Source organism: Pogoniulus pusillus, chromosome 19, assembly GCF_015220805.1.
Source record: "Pogoniulus pusillus isolate bPogPus1 chromosome 19, bPogPus1.pri, whole genome shotgun sequence".
NCBI lineage: Eukaryota > Metazoa > Chordata > Aves > Piciformes > Lybiidae > Pogoniulus > Pogoniulus pusillus.
The window spans coordinates 4289157-4308052 of record NC_087282.1 but is presented as its reverse complement, the minus strand read 5'-3'; the positions used below and the strand labels follow the sequence as shown (position 1 = coordinate 4308052).

Below are 18896 nucleotides of genomic sequence, written 5' to 3'. Positions count from 1 at the left end.
TCCCGGGGCTGTAGATCTTGGAGTTATTGAATTTTCCTGCCTTAGGAAGGTGGGATTGATGCTCCTGCTGACACACATTTGCCTCATCTTCTTTTAACCCTCTCCAGTGCTCACAATTTCGCAATCTTTCTAGGCAATTTTCTCCTTTCCCCTCTTCTTTTTGTCTGTGTCTTGTGATTTTTTTCCCTCAGGTTTCCTGAGGGAGAATCTTTGATTCTTGTTGCTTGTCAGTTCTGCACTTTTTTTTTCCTCTCGATGATATTTGGAGCCTTTGCATTTAAGTTTTAAAGCAAGCTGCCAAAGTTTACTCTGTGAATAAAATCTTGCTGTGAATAAATTAGTTTTGAATGTTGCTTTTCTACCCAGCCAGAAGCAGCTAAACAATGTCTGGGACATCACCGTGTCTTGTTTTGCTGTTTGTGTCTGGAAGACCTAGACTTGGTGATTACATAAGTAGCAAAATACGATTGAGAAGCAGATTTCTTATTTCATACAATCACAGAATGGTTTGAGTTGGAAAGAACCTTCAGGATCATCTAGTACCAAGCCACTTGCCGTGGACGGGGACATCTTCAGTTAGATCAGGTTGCTCAAGGCCCCATCCAATCTGGCTTTGTTTACAGCAACCAGTTCTTTTTCATGTGCATCACAACCTTCCTTTTGAGGACCACGTTTTTGTCATGATATGTTTTTAACCTACTGAAGTCGTTTTGTCTTGAGAGACTTCTGTGATTTTGTGAATGAATTTCATCACTGGTGATGAATTTCACAGGAGAATGTAGCTGGGAAATAGCCTGAGATTGGCAGCTTGATGCTGATGCTTTTCCAGCCTGCCACTCCCAAAGCAGTGCCTTTTTTTTTCCTTCTGTTTTTTTTCCCCACTGCTGCTTGAAAGTAATTTTTCTTTTCTTTTGTAGTTGGGAAGACATCTCTGATCACCAGATTTATGTATGACAGTTTTGACAATACTTACCAGGTATGTGGTAGTCTTGTTTTATTTTTTTTTATATATATATGGGTAAATCTATTCCCTGCTATTAATATTTATTCCTGTGGGAGCTCTGAGGGCCAAGCACATTTCTCCATGAGCTACCAGTTAAATATCACTTGTGAGGTTGTAACGTGCCTTGAAGTAGAGATGAGGCTTTGTGATCAAGGCCAAGCATCTAGCATGATGTCAGGAAATAGTGTACAGTAAAGCAGCAGGGGTTTGATCCTGCCTGGATATGTGAGAAGCTTTGAGGAAAACAGGGAGAAACATTGCTTTGTGAAGTTGGCTAATTGAGAAGATGGTACTCAGGGTACAGAGAGTAGATAAGATGTGAACACACATGGTGGTTCTTGGTCTCCAGTGTCTGTAGAGGCTTTCCATTTAGGTGCAAATAGTTGAGTCTGGAGTGTGTAGCTAGATCTTCATGGCAAATCCTCTCATTTTTTCTTAGCTAAAAAAATAGTGATTCTAAAAGGCTATGAATAGAAAAAATTGAGAAGTCTGGGTAGGGCAAGAGTAGGGTAGGGATGAAGAGGCTGAAGGTGTGCAAGAGACCTGGAAGGTTTCTGGAAGAGTGGTTGCATCAGAAGCACTCAGTGGTATTTTAGAAGAAACCAGATACCTTTAAAGAAGTTGAGACTGGAGGATGATCTTTGCATTCTGCCTACAAAAAGCTACAAGTATAGACTGGGCTTGTTTTAAGTTGGCAAAGGAAGAGAAGATGTTTTTTTTTGTTATATGTATCACTACATTCTTAATGTGAGAACCGAGTTTTCCTCCTACTGAATTTTTGATCTACTGAGATTGATTTGGCTTAACAGACTTCTGCCAATTTCCCTCCATGCCTTCCCTCCCTCCATGCCATTTCCTTCCTCTGTTTCATTTCGTGACTGTGGTGAGGTCCTCTCCCAGATTTATCTGCTCATTGCAGTTGTCATAAACTGTGTGCCAGCTGCAGAGAATAGGAATCTCAGGAATAAATACTCACTAAATGGTTCACGTTCTGATGGAGACCTTCCAGAACAGGTAATGTTGCCTCTGTTTGTTAAGGCTGGAGATAATCTGTCTTAAAATAATGAAGCCATTCCCTCAGTAACTTGTTTCCTGGGGTTATGATGGACTAGGACATCTGCTTGATTTAAATGCCTGGGAGCACATCTGATGTAGTAAATTAAATGTCTTTGTGCCGGAATTGCCGTACAGCAGCGGGAATGTGAGTGGAAGGAGGCTCGCAGAAAAAGCTGCCTGGGAAATGGAGCTTCTGAATGTCACTGTGAAGCGAGCACGTTCTGCAGTGCAAAGCCCTGAATAAACACAGCTCTTCAGCTTGCAGCTCAGCCACCCAAAATTTATACACGTGCTTTGCTCTGCAATCGAGTTCTTTCTAACAAGACAACTCGTGCCAGACCGAGTTGTGGGAGACCAGAAACAGCTGCCAGTTCAGAGGTGATGTGTTAAGATACGTGAATGTCTGAGGCTGAAACCGAGTCTTGCAGGTTCTTGTGTGCCGAGGTGTTGCTCTGAAGCGAAGATGCTGCGGATACCCAGATTGCTGTGTTTGTATCCACTATACTGAAGGCAAATGACTTCAGCATTGTTATGCTAAGTTAACGACCGTTTCTTGGAGCTTGCATGGGGAGCTCTGATTTGCGGATGCAGGAAGGCAAGCCGCAGTTACTGACACTTTCCTTCTTTCCAGGCGACCATTGGGATTGATTTCCTGTCAAAAACGATGTACCTGGAGGATCGCACGGTGAGTGAGGCATCTGTGTGAGAGCATGGCAGCTGCTGGGCCTGCCTTCTCCTCCAAGGGCTGTTCAAATCCCCCAGCAGCCTTTCAGGCCTGTCTCGAATCAAATCCCTGACCCACTCTCCTCTTCATTAATATCTGATATTTCTAGAATGAAGGCAGAATCTTTCATGGAGCTAACATCCATATCCCAGGGAATGGACTCTGTTATATGTAGCTCAGGCATAGTTTGCTCCCAGAATTTGCAGCTCTCTGTGGAATTGTCAGTGTAAATGGGTCTGAGCAGACAGACCTCAGACAGATCCAAGTCTTGAGGTCAGTCACGATTGCCTGTGGTGACATAGCTTCTCCTCACAGAAAGGCTTCTTTTGTGGCACAGTTCTGACATGCTGTTAATAAATAGTAAAGCTATTTTGGATTTAGCTGGCATGAGATTGTGCATAAAAAGATCCCTCTCGTCCCTCTCCTATCTTCCAATATTTGTCTTTCATTAGTTCATGCTGTGTTGCTTCTTGCCGTTTTGCTGGTTTACTGCTGGCTGAGAAGTGTGAAACTGGTGTGGGAAAGGAAGGGGACAGTGGAAGGCCTTTGTGCTGCTTTTGGTCTGTTGCTTCTGAAATCTCAGCCCAATATGTGCTGAGTGCTTCTCTGCCATCTTACCAGGCATTTACTATTTTACTATTTACTTAATATTTGTTTGGGGGAAACTGCCTGGCTACCGTTCTTCGGTGGTACCGGCAGTGGCAGAAAGAAGGTCCAGTGGAGGCTATAAAAATGCTGAGGAGCCTGGAGCATTGCTCTGAGGAGGAAAGGCTGAGAGCCCTGGGGCTGTTTAGGCAAAGAGCAGACTGGGAGGGCATCTTCTCAATGCTAAAGGGTGGGGAGCAAGAGAGTGGGACCAGGCTATTTTCAGTGGTACCCAGCAGCAGGACAAGGAGCAGTGGATGCAAACTGGAACCTAGGAGGTTCCATCTGAATGCAGGCAAAAACTTTTGCTGTGAGTGTGCAGGAGCCCTGGGGAAGGCTGCTCAAAGAGGTTGTGAAGTCTCCTTCTGTGGACAAATTCCAAACCTTCCTGGACACTGATCCTGGGCAACTTGATCCTGCTTTAACAGTGGGGTTGGGCTAGGTCCTCTCTAGTGGTCTCTTCTAGTCCCCACTGTGATGGGATTCTGTGGCTAGGTCCTCTCTAGTGGTCTCTTCTAGTCCCCACCGTGCTGAGATTGTGTGAAGAAAAAGGTGTGAAGGTGAGTTGGAGTGTGTGGAGGCTGTTCTCAGGAGTGTAGTCTTGATTTCGTGTGGCTGTGTAGGTCAGGATGTCATTCATGTGCTGGCCCACCATTCAGAACTGCTCTTTGCTTTGCAGTGTCAGATAGACTGTTAACTTCCCTGATTGCGTAGGTGGCACAGGGAGCCTGTAAAGCCTGTTTAAATAACAGAGCAGTGTTGAGTGTAGATAAGAGGAAGGAGAAGTGCAAGCACACAAGGCAGGAATATTCAGACTTGGAGATAATTTCACAGATATGGCTGGTGCTGTATTTTGCAATAAGCTTGAAATGAAAAATGCTGAGCCCCTACCTACAGAGATGTTTTGGTGTATCTGCTGCGACCTTACACCAGATAATGCACACTGAAATGATGCTTGGAATGGATCATTCAGCTCTGAGTGTGGCTTGGAAGGGGCAAATATGGGTGAACTTTGGTTCTTCAAAGCCACTCCAGTAGCCTCCCACAGAGAACAACCATAGTTGTGCTGTTTGCAGTGCATTAGGACCTGTGGCGTGAAGAAGGGCTATAAGAAGCTGCATCCTTGCTCTCCCCACGATCAGGCTGCCATGTGCCATGTCACAGCTACAACCTGATGAAAGACAGGGGAGTGTATCCTTCTCTCTGTCTCCATACCATCCCAGACTTTTTTGTTTTCATCACAAGATAAGCCACTCTAGAGGGCATTTGCTGCTCTGGCTTGTACCCCACTACATCAGGCTTTCTAGAGGGTTTGTTGGTAGAGGCACTAGGTATGGGCTGCAGCCTGCTTGTGTGGCTGGTAGAGCCAGAGTCCCTGCACAGCAGGGTGCACTGAGGTACCTATGTTCATTTCCCTCCTTAGCAGATGGTGTGAGGAGATTTTTTTAAGGGATATCTTTGTTTTATGTGATGAATGGAAGAACATGTTGGTATGTGTGAGTTCCTGACTGGTCTGTGGAAGGAGGGAGGTTTCTGAAACATGCTATGCTGAGGTTGCTGTGAGAATGTGAAGTGTCTTTGGCTCTTTCACATTTCTGTTCCATTTTAACTTTCCTTTTGTTGCATTGTTTGCCTTGCAGTTTTTGTTTTGGTTTTGGATTTTTTTTAATTTTAATTTTGATTTCACTTGAGTTTTGGTTTTTGTTTTCCATTTCCCTGCTCTTTCCCCTTCCCTCTTCCCCTACACTTTTCCATTTCCCAGATCAGGCTGCAGCTGTGGGATACAGCCGGCCAGGAGAGGTTCTGCAGCCTCATTCCCAGCTACATCCGTGACTCTGCTGTGGCTGTCATTGTCTTTGACATTACAAGTAGGTATTGAGCCCCAGTGTCTGTAGGGACCTTGCTTTTAACATGTACTCTTTGCGTGTTGGAAGTGGTGGTAGTATCTAAAAGGAGCTAAGATAGGCTGTTGGCTCCCAGGGCTGTAGGTGTTTCATGGGTTGAGGGGACATAGCTGAGTATCATCCCCATAATCAGTGGTAATTCCATCCCATAATTCAAAACTGGGGAACTGGAAAACTCTGGTCTGCTTAAAGTTCCAAGGATGGGAGTGATGCACAGAGGAATGGCAGGTAGATGAGATGGGATTGTGACTTCTTGTGTGTGTGTGCACTGAGTGAAGGGTGCTTGGGAACCTTTGGAAAACTTTTTCTGGTTTTGGTGTTGATTTTAAACCTCAGAATTTTTTTTTCTTCCTTTCTGGATAACTAGGGAGGTAATAAAAGTACCAACCTCAGATGGCAAAGCAAAGGAACGCTGTCAGAGCAGGTAAAAAAAACAGAACAACATCCATTTAAATCTAAGCTCTGTAGCCACTTAGGAGGATCCAAGACTCTTGTCTCAAAGGAGAAGAGAGCTGGTGATTGATATGAGTAACGAGAGAGCTTTTGAAAGAGATGAGATGAAAATGCCATCATTTCTGAAGAACAAACAAGCTTAGATGGAAAGTGTGACTCCTGGCATGATTGTTTTAGTATAAGCTCTAAAGACATGAACACAATTATTCCATCCTAACTCCTTGGTATTGATTCCTCTTGATCTGACTTTCTCAGTTAAGCTGCAGTATCAGCATAAATGCCTAGACAGGATTTACCCCAGTGAGCCAACAGCAGGCAAAGTCTTAAGTGAAGGATATAGCTCAGGTGCAAAACTTCTGGCTCACCTTTATTCTGTCACAGACTTGATCATAGTGAGGCTTTAAGGACCAGGGATCTGTTTCTCTTCCTTTAACCAAAGCATTTAACAAATAATAGGCTTCTGTTACAATTTGTCATATATACTGAGGGCAAATAATTCCATGATCCTTCTCCCAATCCTGTAGCTTAAGTATTATTAACTCTGGGAGGATTTCTGGTTTGGGGCAAGCTGATGTGAAGCTGAAGCCATCTCTTAGAGGATGAGGAGTGATGAGATGTGCATGTGATGACTGTACACTGCCTCCCCTAGATGCATTCCCAGCATGTCAGGCTGCAGTTTGGCATCCCTTCTCCCCACTGTTGTGACAGCTGTTTATCCAGGCAGATAGAAGAATTTTGCCAGTTTAGGCTGTTCTCATCAGCTTCCAGACATGTCAAAAATAGTTTGGTGATAGCTGATCTCACCATGCCTTGGTAACAGTCTGATCTTTTCAGATAATGCCATGTTTTCTTGTTATTTCTCTGAGTGGCTTTTAGTTTTCATGTGTTACTGCAGAAACAGGCTCTGAGGGCATGCTGATGGTGAGCGCTGGTTTCCTTTTACCACTCTGAAGAGCTATTTATTTGCATTGTCTTTAGTGGTAACTGTATTTGGGAAAGTCAAATAGTCTGCTGTAAGTTAATGCTTGTGATAGTGATATAAAATAGGGACAGTCTCAAAGGACATATTTAAGTATCAGCCAAGATGCTCCTAACTAAAGAGCTGTTACCTAGTCTGTGTGGAGCTGAGAAGGACAAGAGAAATTGCTTGTTGTTAATCTGCGGGGCATATTGAAATGCAAGTGGAGAGTTCTGTGATGAGAGTCCCTGCTGCAGCTCAGGCCCCTTTCTGAGCAAATTCCCTAGTTTCTAAGAGGCTGGGTAAATTCCTGGTTGAGGACCTTCCTCTCTTTCCAGACTGGAAGGGTCATCAGCACACTGTTGTGTTTGAGTGGATTGTTGATATTTTATGTTCCTCTCCAAAATGGCTGCAGACACATTGACTTCTGAAAGTGAGAAGCCACAGAAATACTGCACATGGTACCTGCATATCACACAGTATCACAACTACCTGAAGGAACATTGTAGCCAGGTGGGGGGGTGGCCTCTTCTCCCAGGCAACCAGCAATAGAACAAGGGGACACAGTCTCAAGTTGTGCCGGGGTAGGTATAGGCTGGATGTTAGGAGGAAGTTCTTCACAGAGAGAGTGATTGGCATTGGAATGGGCTGCCCAGGGAGGTGGTGGAGGCACCGTCCCTGGAGGTCTTCAAGAAAAGACTGGATGAGGCACTTAGTGCCATGGTCTGGTTGACTGGATAGGGCTGGGTGCTAGGTTGGAGTGGATGATCTTGGAGGTCTCTTCCAACCTGGTTGATTCTATGACTTCTGAAAGTGAGAAGCCAGAGAAATACTGCACATGGTATCTGCATACCAGCTGAAGACCTTCACTCAGCAGTATTATCCTTCACTTCAAGATTACAGGGCCCAGTTTTAATTCCTTAGTGCTGTGGCAATTCCTTTAACTGCCTTTCTGTAAGTCTAGAGATTGGAGTGTTTAAATCACCACCTCAGTAAACTTCCATGATCAACAGTAAGTGAAGCCTGAGCTTACTGTTGTAACTGTAAGCTCTAATCTTCCATAAGCCCCAGGGCATCAGGCCTACACACCCTGATGCAGATAGGATGTCATAGCAATGCACTTTGCAGCCATGTGCTTCATCCAACTTCTCTTTTTCTTCTAAACAAGCAATTACTGGTCCTTCTGAAACTGTTTCCTCCCTGGTAGCCAGTCTCCTGCAAGCTGCCTTATTAACCACTGCTGTGGGCATAACCAGCTGCTCTTCCTCACTGCTGAAGGAGGGAGCACATCTAACCAATTCCCATAATTAAGCTGGGACCCAGTTTCTGCCCTCTGGTGAAACTCTTGTGCCTGTTGAGAATGCCAACAACAATCTGGTTTCCTGCCAGCTAGCCGTTTGGAGTAATGACTTGGAAGGAAGCAATATGGCTCTTGGTTGGGAAAAGCTTTTGTTTAGCCTTCCCTGTGGTACTTGGGCATGCCTTGGCCATCTCTGTTTCAAACAAGCAGGTCCCAAACCTTAGAGTTGTCAGATGTAAAAGGGCAGTTTGTGTTTGGGCATAGTTGTGGAGCTCAAACTGCACTTCTCCTACCATTGGTGCTTACCCACGAGGGAGAACCCGATGCCACGAAGCCTGTAGTGTGTCATTTGCTTTTATTTCTGCTGGAACTGGAGTTATTGATTGCTTTAATCTTCCATGAAAATCCCCATTGCCATCTTCTGGATACCTGGTGCTGGAGAATGGATGCTGTTTTGCTGCCTGGTGTCTGGGCTAAAGGAATTTGCATGTCTCTCATGTGGTAATTGCCCCAAACCCTTTGATCCAATGTGCTGTAGGCTAGTTCTGTGGAATCCTGAGCAGACCAGTAAGGGCAGCTTTGCAGTGTTAGCTACCACTCTGAGCAGTGAGGCAGTAGCCATAAGCTCAAGCTTTTGGGTAAGAGCAGAATCTGTAGGCAAGCACAGGAGGTAACTGAAGCTTGCTACCTGCATACAGAGTCAGACAAGCCCTTTCCTGTGGTTATTTGGAGTAAGATTACCAGGTCAACTTCAGCTTCTCAAGAGTGAGCAGTTGACTCTAGACATGACCTTTCTCTAAAGGACAGTTTCCTCCTTTCTCTTCTCCCTTGCTCTCTCTCTCTCTCTGTGCTCTCCCTGGCCTGGTACCAGCAGGTTCGGCTGCAGCTCTGGGACACAGCAGGCCAGGAGCGGTTCCGCAGTCTCATTCCCAGCTACATCCGCGACTCCACCATCGCCGTGGTAGTCTATGACATTACAAGTGAGTGATGCTTTGCTGTCTCTTTATTTGAAGTACTGCATGTAAGCAGAACTAAGAGGTGACAACCAGAAGTTCTGCAAAAAGATGACTGACATGAGAAACTTCTTTCCCCCCTGCTCTGTTTTTCTGCCTGAGCAGAGAATGATTTATGGGTTGGTTGTTTGCGGTGTGGAGAGATGTGGAGAAGCACCCCCAAGTTCAGGTGTAGTGTTCTTCTCTGAAATGAAGTTTAATCCTCACCAATACCATGTGATTCTTCCCTACAGACTTGAATTCTTTCCAACAAACCTCCAAGTGGATCGATGATGTCCGGACAGAGAGAGGAAGCGATGTCATCATCATGTTGGTGGGGAACAAAACCGACCTGGCAGACAAGAGGTAACAGAGGGGAGGTGGAAGCCTCGCTGCTCTCATCAGTAAATGCAAGAAACTGGCCAGCTTGTCCTGCTCTAGCAGGGAGGTTGGACTTCATGATCTCCTTGGGTCCTCTCCAACCCCTAACATCTGTGATCCTGTCTTGGAAACAATTGTTGATTTTTAAACAAAGCATAAATAGATGGTGAATGAAATTCAGATGTCTGGTTTCAGCAAGTGCAGAGCTATTGCCTTTTGCAGGTCTGCAAATAGTTTGTGGAGATGTGGTGCCGAGGAGCATGGTTCAGTGGTGTCCTGGTCATGCTAGGTTAACAGTTGCACTTGATGATCTTAAAGGACCCTTCCAACCAAAACATTTCTGTGATTCTAATTTTGGTTAAAACAAACTCACTTTAAAAAGTTCCTTAAGTAGAGACACTTAAGTATAGAGCTTCTAAAGTAAAGTGTCTCTCTACCAAGTTTCTCAATAGTATATTTTGTTTGATTTTTTGATTTTCATGATGAGGTAAAGGCACAGAGGTGTCTCACAAGAGCAAAGCAGTCTGCCTTTTTTCTGTTCATCATATTCCAATTTTTTTCTGCTTATGCAGCTCTTTAAGTCTGTAGTAAAATATCTTCTTGATAGCAGAACCTGAAACGTTTCCCCTGAGCATGAATTTCATGTCATCAAATCACAGAATGGTTTAGATGGGAAGGGACCTTTAAAGGTTATCTAATTCCAGCCCTCATGCAGCCAGCAGGGTCATCTTCAACTGAAGCAGGTTGCTAAATCCCCTGACTTGGAATAGCTCGAGGGATGGGGCATCTACCACCTCTCTGGACAGCCTGGGCCAGCATCTTCCCACACTCAGTGTAAAAAAATTCCTTCTATCTAGTCCAAATTTCCCTCTTTTAGTTTAAACCCATCACTCCTTACTCTCTCAGAACAGACCCTGCTAAAAATCCTGTCCCTATCTTTCTTAAAGGCCCATTCAATACTTAGCCACAACATCACAGTTTTAGTTAGGTGAAAGGAAAGCAGATTAGGAAGAGCAGAGGCTTAAAGTCATGTGGTCTTAATGTTTTGGGACATATCCTAAAGTGTTTTGCCTTTAAAACTCTTGGTCCTACAACAGATATAAACCAGTTTGATAGCTTCTTAGAAAACCACAGGTGTCTTGAGCTTTTTACATTTCTATTTCAAATTCTTCATTGTTGTTTTAGCAGATTTGTTTAATGTTTTCATCATAAGAAGGGCACAAAGCTGCTGGAGCAAGTCCAGAGGAGGACCACAAAATTGATCCAAGGGCAGGAGCAGCTCAGCTATGAGGATAAGCTGAGGGAGCTGGGTGTGTTCAGTCTGGAGAAGGGAAGCTTCCAAGGGAGTGGCTGCCATGGAGTACCTGAAGGGATTCTACAGGAGGGCTGCAGAGGGACTGTTACAAAAAGTCTCTACAGGCAGGATAAGAGGGAGTGGTTTTAAATTGAGGAGAGAATAGGTTTGGACTGGGTCTTAGGAAGAAACTCTTCAGTATGAGGGTGGTGAGACTGGAATAGGCTGTGCAAGGAGGTTGTGGATGCCTCCTGCCCAACAGTGTTCAAGACCAGGATGGATGAGGCCTTGAGCTGAGTGTAGTTCAGAGGTGTCTCTGCCCATGGTGGGGAGGTTGGAGTAGATGATCTCTGAGGTCTCCTCCAACCTAGGCCATTTTGTGATTCTTCTTCTTTATCGAAGACATAGGAAACAGGAAAGGTTTTTATTTTAATGCTCTGTGCCTTCAGTAGTTGGCAAAGGGAAGATGAAGTAAACCAGGCCCTTACAGTCCTTTAAACTGAAACCCCTGCACATACAGCAGATGCTCTAAAATGGGTGCTTTGTATGTCAAAGGATATAGGAGATATTGAAGTGATGAGGAATTTGTATCTGATTTAAAAGAAAAGCAGTCTAAAAGGTGGAACTGGGGAACACTTGGATCTCACAGTGAAATTAGGCTTTATAAAACCAAGCCCTTATCCTCTGGCTGTTCAGAAGACACAAACAGCAGCGTGAAAGGCCTTTCAGGTGAAACATAAATGTTTCCTCAGAAAAGTCTTGCACTAGTATCTGTTTACAGTGTTTCTTGGTGTGATGGAGCTAATAGGGAGTTGATGTTTCACTGCTGGATGCTGTCACATTTTGCATTCTTAACCTTGCTTTCCTCGCTCCTGCAGTGTCCATATCTCTCCAGAACATACTGTGATGTGGTTGGGTTTTTTTCCTCCTTGTGGTTTTGATGTTTTCCAAATGCTTGTGTGAAACAATGCCCAGCATCCTTGGCTGCACAAACTGCTCTCAGGAGATGCTTTCTGCCCCTGGGCAAGCCATGCTGTTAGTTGTTAGTTTGCTGTGCCCAGCAGGAAGAGCAGCGAGAACGCAAATAAATAGCAAGTGGTTTGATTCAATAAGGGAAAAGATACAGTCAGACCTCTCTCTGGACTTTCTACTGATGGTTCAGTACTGATGGTACTGATGGTTCTTACTGATGGTACTGATGGTTCTTACAGAGAGGTGTTCTGTGTCCTCCACACAGACCGCTTCAGCCTCGACAACTATGTGAGCTTTTCCCACTTCCAGTAGGAGTTGGTTCTAAATGTGGAAATGTTGGTAAAACTTGGTGCTCAGGGCTTCAGAAGTACAACAGAAGTGTGTATAGCTGATTTGGGTTAAGAATTCCAGGTGGCAGGCCCATGAGATCAGTCTGGTGTCTGAAGTCAGCCATACAAACCCAACAGAGGAAAACCCATGATGCGCCAGCTCTGGATGTTGAGCGCTTAACTATCTCTTATGCCCTCTTGGGAGCTAGAAAGAACTGCAGCTCCCTGACTGCATAACCTGGCATTTAGATTTGAGACTTTCTAATTTAGATGAAAATCCAATTTCACGTGGAACTGGAAACCCCAATGGGATCATTTGAGCCTGGGATTATTTCCTGGTAGTACATAAGTGGAGTGTGCATGCAGGACAATTGGCCCAGCACTGCCATGAGAGTTAAAAATAGCAGAAATCTGATTGAAGCAGCTCCAGTTGAAGTTCATGGAGGACTAGAAGTTCATATTTTAAAGATTAATGTGACAGCAGTGCTGGTCCAAGCTAGAATTTGGAATTATGGTCTACATCCAGCTTTAGGTGAAAGAAGCTCCCTTGCCTGTCTTTAAAAGGAAGTTAGATTTGTGTCAAACACTGAGGCTTTGCAGCCTGGACAAAGCCACAGCATCAGCCTGAACTTGGTCACAATTGTCAGGACAGAACATAGCTTTGGGAGCTGTTCATCCTACAGTAAAAACCAAATGATGATGCAAGTGAAGTTCTGAGGCCAGAAAGCTAAACTAAAAATAGCCTCATTCAGATCTGGTGCAGCCTGGGAAGCTTTTTCTTTTCTGTTCATGTCAGTTCAGTTCCTGCATCTTTATCAGTTTTGGACTCTTTCCTTTTTGTTTGCTTTTTCTTTTCCTGTGATTTGTTCTTGTTGCTGTAGACAGGTTTCTAGAGAGGAGGGTGAAAGAAAAGCCTGAGAACTGAATAAGCTAAAGCAAGATATAATGTGAAACAGGTATGTACAGGGTATTGATCAAAGATGCATTTGCTTGCCAGCAGCAGCCTAACAATTGGTTGTTGCACTGCTCTTGCTGCTGGAACCTTTTTGAATCTGTAACTTCACAGAGTTTCCTGTTGTGGACTTTTGGGAAGGTTTTGCTTTTTGTACCATTTCCTGAACTGGAATTCTTCCTTCCCTTGAGGACGCTATGAGTGAAGCTCAAAGGTGCTGTGCAAACTTTATCCTGTGCAATTCATCTGCTACTAATAGTCCTAAATGCATTCCACCTGAGGTGGTTCCAGTTCTTAGCTGGCAGACCTGGCAGTCTTAAAGACTGAGAGGTCCTGAGGTCTCCATTGTGGATACTCATAAGGGGTGATGAGGAGCCTCTCACTCACAGACATCTCTAACTCTTCCTATCTGTTCTTTCTTTCTCTCTTTGTTTTTGTTTGCATCTTTATCCAGGCAAATCACTACAGAGGAAGGTGAACAGAGAGCCAAAGAGCTGAATGTGATGTTTATTGAGACCAGTGCAAAGACTGGCTACAACGTGAAACAGGTAGATCAATATTCTGTTCTACTGGCAGGAGGTCCACATCTCTTGTTGTTTGGGGTCAGATACTTGTTCATTGTCAACCTCTGAAATGCCTCTTGCCCAGGGTTCACTGCTGCTTTATCTAGCAGAGACTTCTTTCAGGTTAGTGATTCCCTGCTCAAGATAAGCCAGCTTACCTTGAAGGAATGGAGAATCTAAACCTAGAATGGGCTGAGGATCAGCAGTGGCACTGTTCTGGGAGGCCAGTCAGACAAGATTTTGTACATTGCCTTTGTTAACAGCTAATGAACTGTTGCCTAAAATGAGTGGTGACAGCAGTTGGGATAATAAGTACGTAGAAATTCCTGCTTCTGTTGGCAAGCCACAAAGGAAAAGCTTAGAATAGTTGAGGTTGGAAGAGATCTCTGGAGATCATCACGTCCAACCCTCATGCTCAGAGCAGGCTGCAGAGGGACTGACCCCAGTTGAATATTGAATATCTCCAAGGGTAGAGTCTCCAAGCAAGCTGTTGCACTGGTTAACTATCCATACAGTAAAAAATTCTTCTCTTCTTGCATTGAGAGAGGATTTCTTGTTTATGCTCTATTTTGCTGGAGGCTGTTTGCAGTGAGAACTCCTGTGACTAAAAGGATGCTTAACTGCAGCACCTTGCTGGTGCCCCAGTGACTTGATTTTCCAAATAACACAGTTTGGAAGTGTGGATGAGAAGCTCCTGCCAAGCTGCTGGTGAGAAGCATCCTGGTTAGCTGATGATTGCTGTAGTTTGTGGAGCACTTCTCAGCAGCCTGCCCAGCAGTGCCTGGACTGTGTTAATGGCAGCAGGAAGAGCTGTAGGCATTGACAGGAAAAAAATCTGCAAAGCCATTTTCTGGGGGTTTTAATGGAGATGTTGTCATCCTCCCCAGCTCTAGCACACCTCAACAGCGTGAGCCAGCAGCTCAGCTCAGAAATGGCTGTTCTGCAGCAGGACTGAGCTGAAAGGATGGGCTGTAAATCCTCACTTACTCCATAGGCTTCTTAACCCTTCCTGCGAGGTTGCTCATTAGGAGTCCTGAGTTGTCCACTGCAGCATTGCTGTGTGCAAAAGCAGTCAAGGCTGGAAGTGGTAGGTGAACGCTCGGTGGTAGTGGAGTGTAGGAGGGGATTGCTCCTGAGGAACTTACTAATTTCCTCTTCATTTTAAGTAGAAACAAGTAAAAGAAATCAGTTTTGTAGGCATTGAATAAATAAAACCTGTTAGATTTCGTAGGTATCATTCTGGTGGCATTTGTTGGTCATTGCTTTGCTTTCTGAAGTAGTCACACAGTGAGTTTTACAGTTCAGACACTGCAGTCTGCTGTAAATAAAGATGATTTGTTTTAACGTGGTTTGGTTGTTTTCCTGCCAAGCCTTCAGCTTTCTCATTGCTCTTTTCAGCTTTTCCGTCGTGTGGCTGCTGCCTTACCTGGGATGGACAGCACACCAGAGAAGAGCAAAGAAGACAGTATCCTTGCTTTCCTGGCAGTAACTCCTTCTGGCCTGCTGGAATGTGGCAGTTACCTTTTGTGAGGTTGGGCTCGCTGACATTCTGCCACATTGTGGGGCCTTGCTGGGGGTAGAGTGGTGCCTGGTTCTTTACCGTGAGTGTGGTGGTGGAGCACTGGAACAGGTCACCCAGGGAGGTAGCTGAGGCCCCATCTCTGGAGATATTCAAGCTGAGGTTTAACAAGGCTCTGGTCAACCTGCTCCAGCTGAGGATGTCCCTGATGACTGCAGAGTGGGTTGGACTGGATGACATCTGTAGCCCCTATTACAAGAAAGATGTGGAGATGCTGGAGCGTGGCCATCGAAGTGCCACGAGGATGCTCAGAGGGCTGCAGCAGCTCTGCTGTGAGGACAGGCTGAAAGAGTTGGGGCTGTCTGGAGAAGAGGAGGCTCCCAGGTGATCTTCTTGTGGCCTTTCAGTATCTGAAGGGGGCCTTCAAAAAACCTGGGGAGGGACTTTTTTAGGCTGTCAGGGAGTGCCAGGACTAGGGGGAATGGAGCAAAGCTGGAGGTGGGGAGAGTCAGGCTGGACGTGAGGAGGAGGTTGTTCAGCATGAGAGTGGTGAGAGCCTGGAATGGGTTGCCCAGCAAAGTGATTCAAGCCTCATCCCTGGAGGTACTTAAGGCCAGGTTGGATGAGGCTGTGGCCAGGCTGATCTAGGATAGGGTGTCCCTGCCCATGGCAGAGGGGCTGGAACTGGCTTGTCCTTGTGGTCCCTTCCAACCTCGACTGATTCTATGACTTTTGGAGGTCCCTTCCAAACCATTCTGTGATTCTACCACTGGGGGCAAATTGAGGATCCTGGTTGTGATGTGTATATAAATGTACACAGCTGCTTGTAACAGCAAGTGTTAAGTTTTGCTTTCTCCCTTCAGCTGAGGGTAACATTTCCATAGAGATAAAATAGCTCTTTGCACAGGGCTGTCTGGTGTGCAGACATGTCCAGATGGCTTCTGTCTCCTAAATGCTTCTGTTGTACTGAGTCCACTGGTTTTGTGATTAATCCTGCTCGGGCAGGACGTGCTCTGCTCTGCTAAAACACCAAGGAGGGACAGCCAACAAACAGCCTTTCTGCTACCGACTCCATTCTCTATTCTTTCCTAGTAGAGTTAAGTGGAGTCATATCAGAGTAGTGAGTCCAGTTCCGGGCACCTTAGTTCAAGGGAGATGAGGAACTAGTGGAGAGAGTCCAGTGGAGTCTACAGAGATGCTAAAGAGCCTGGAGCATCTCTGTGAGGAGGGAAGGTTGAAAGCCCTAGGGCTGTTTAGCCTGGAGAAGAGCAGCCTGAAAGATCGATCAGTGTTGATCAATATCTAAAGGGCAAGGGGCAAGAGGATGTGGCCAGACTCTTTTCAGTGGTGCCCAGCAACAGGACAAGAGACAAAGTAGAATCCAGGAGGTTCCATCTGAAGATGAGATAAAAATTCTTTCCTATGAGGGTGGTGGAACCCTGGCCTGGGCTTCCCAGAGGAGGTTGTGGAGTCTCCTCCTGTGTTGAGCTTCCACACCCACCCGGATGCCATCCTGGTCAAGCTGCTGTGGGTGACCCTGCTTTAGCAGCGGGTGCTGAACTAGCCGATCCCCCTAAAGGTGCCTTCCACCCCTCCCCATGCTGAGACTCTGTGCTTTGGTGCTTTCCTTAAGCTGTCTGCTGCAGTGATCGACATCAAGCTAGAGAAGCCTCCCGAGCAGCCAGTCACGGAGAGTGGGTGCTCCTGCTAACGCTCTCCTGCTAACCGGCGCCTCCCCCGGCGGCGCCTGCCCCGCCCGGCCTCACTGAAGAACATCACTGCTCATTGGCTAGGCAACCCTACTTTGTGGGCTGAAACCGATCTACTAAGCAAGTGAACTCCCTGTTTACTGGTGGGGAGCAGCCCCGGCCGCCCCTCTTACTGCATGGTATGAGCCCCGAGTGCAGAATGAGTGTCCTGTCTTTCATTTTATTTTTTTATGTTGTTGCACTTTGGCACTGTGGTGCCCTTTACACTCTTCTTCTCTCTATCTCTCTTCCTCTCCTTCTCTTCCCTCTCTTCCCCACGTTGAGCCTCAGATGTATCTTGTGAATGCAATGGAAAAGCCACCAAGTTAGGGAAGACGAAAATACAAGCTTGGGGGTGGGCTTTCCACCTTCCTTACTGCCTTGCATCCTAACTAGCTCCCTGTCCACTCCAGCCCTGTCTTTGTCCTGCATCCCCACTTCCTCTGTTGGAAGGCTGCTCCTCTTCAACCAGTCAGTTTGACTCGGCCTTGCCTTTTTGGACAATACAGGTTCTCTGTTTCTAGGCTTTTGCTTCCTGCAGGGCACACACAATGTCAGCTCCTCAGTTTATCCTCTCTGTGGATGATCTTGGCCAACTCTTGCTCATGACTTTGGAGTTTTGCCCCTGGTGTTACATGCAGTGCTGGAAACCCCCAAACTGGGATAGTTTTGGCCTTGTTGCTCCCTTTTGTGTAGCCGAGACACTCCTTGGCTGGAATATCTTCCTGTCCAGAGGACATTGGAGTGTTGGCTGTGAGATGTGGGGAAGGAAGAGGGTGCAGAGGCTTTGCAGCATGAGTCTGTGTGAGGAGAGATCCTCACGGTGGTTTGTAGAGACCTGGGTCCTGTCTATCAATAGCATAAGCTAATAGTAACCTGAACTCCATCACTACAGGGCTAATAACCTGTCCTGAGGGTCACAGGTGTTGCTCAGGCTCCTGTCCTAGTCTCTGTTCTGTTCTCCATCCCATCAATCAGGAGCAGGAGAGCTACAGCAGATGTGGGAGGCCAGTAAAAGCTCTTTCATACCTAGGTTGCTGCTTGATGACATCGTACATAGCTGCTTCTGCCTGTGTAGATGACTTCTGAGGGAAAGGGCTGGTAGCCACTTCACTATGGGGGTAATTTTAAGCTGCAGCATTGCCAAAGGTGAGATCAGCTGCAGCAAGGATTCTTCATCACATCTGGCTAGAGGATTGTGTGCTGCTGAAGTGAATTTTGGTGTCACTTCTCCACTTGCAGGTTGGGAAATCCATCCTCTCTCCCCTGCCCCTGCTTTCTAATTAGGTTAGTAGAGCTCATCAGAGTCTCTTGCCTGGGGTTTTCATTCATCTGTCCTAAGCAGAGGTCTGTGGGTTTGGTGACAGTGGGGATCAGCAGTTGGATGGCTCCAAGCCGTTGACCTTTCTTTTTTCATCACCCAGCCTACGTCATGCTGACAAGGGGAGTGCCAACAGGCAGGAAAGTGACTGACTGCAGTGTGACAGGTGGGAACAAGGGCATTTGGTGGTTAGTGACACCTCTAGCAGGATGACACAGCCTGTAGGCCATCGAGGGAGGGGAAAGGGGGACCTGGAGCTGGTAGTCCCCACGTTGGCTTACTGGCAGCAAGTCACCTTGCTGCCGGTGACTGAGCGGTTGTTCCCCTGACTTTTCCCCTCTGGGTGAGCTGCAGGAGGAAGCTGGGATGCAGTTCCCCGTTCCACTGGAGTGTGTCCCCCCCTGCGCAGGTCCCGGCGCCCTGCCCTGTACATAGCCCCGTGGTGTGGGAAGTGCTGGTGTGTGTCGGTGTGCCCGTGTCTGCCGTAGAGCAGGTCCTGCCCTCCCCTTCTCACGGGCAGGCCTGCGCCGCTCTGCTGTCGTCTTGTTCTGAGTCACGGACCTGGGGGGAGGGAGGGGGGAGACCCTAGGTAACTGGGGGGGGTAACTAGTGAAATAAAATAGTTCACTTCCCACTGTCTTCTCTATGGATGTGTATAATATTGAGTGTGTGTCTGGCCCTGCTGTCTCTAGCTGTTAGCCGAGTAAGTGTGACTATTACTCTGAGTATGGACTGTCCGACCACAGCCGTGTATCACACTAAATAAAGTTATTTCACCAACA

At 46.3% G+C, this 18896-nt stretch overlaps 1 protein-coding gene across 2 annotated transcripts in view; it reads left to right on the top strand.

The window, feature by feature from the left end:
- Window positions 1-18896, top strand: part of RAB41 (RAB41, member RAS oncogene family) — a 20506-nt gene extending 1610 nt beyond the window's left edge. The window contains exons 2-8 of one of the 2 annotated variants that reach the window (XM_064158998.1): window positions 918-976; window positions 2691-2744; window positions 8918-9023; window positions 9290-9401; window positions 13418-13511; window positions 14925-14991; window positions 16692-18896. In XM_064158998.1, coding sequence (XP_064015068.1) covers window positions 918-976; window positions 2691-2744; window positions 8918-9023; window positions 9290-9401; window positions 13418-13511; window positions 14925-14991; window positions 16692-16756 — 557 coding nt within the window. In that variant the 3' untranslated portion in view covers window positions 16757-18896. Of the gene's footprint in view, window positions 1-917; window positions 977-2690; window positions 2745-8914; window positions 9024-9289; window positions 9402-13417; window positions 13512-14924; window positions 14992-16691 lie in introns of both variants that reach the window. The other variant, XM_064158997.1, reaches the window with a different exon arrangement.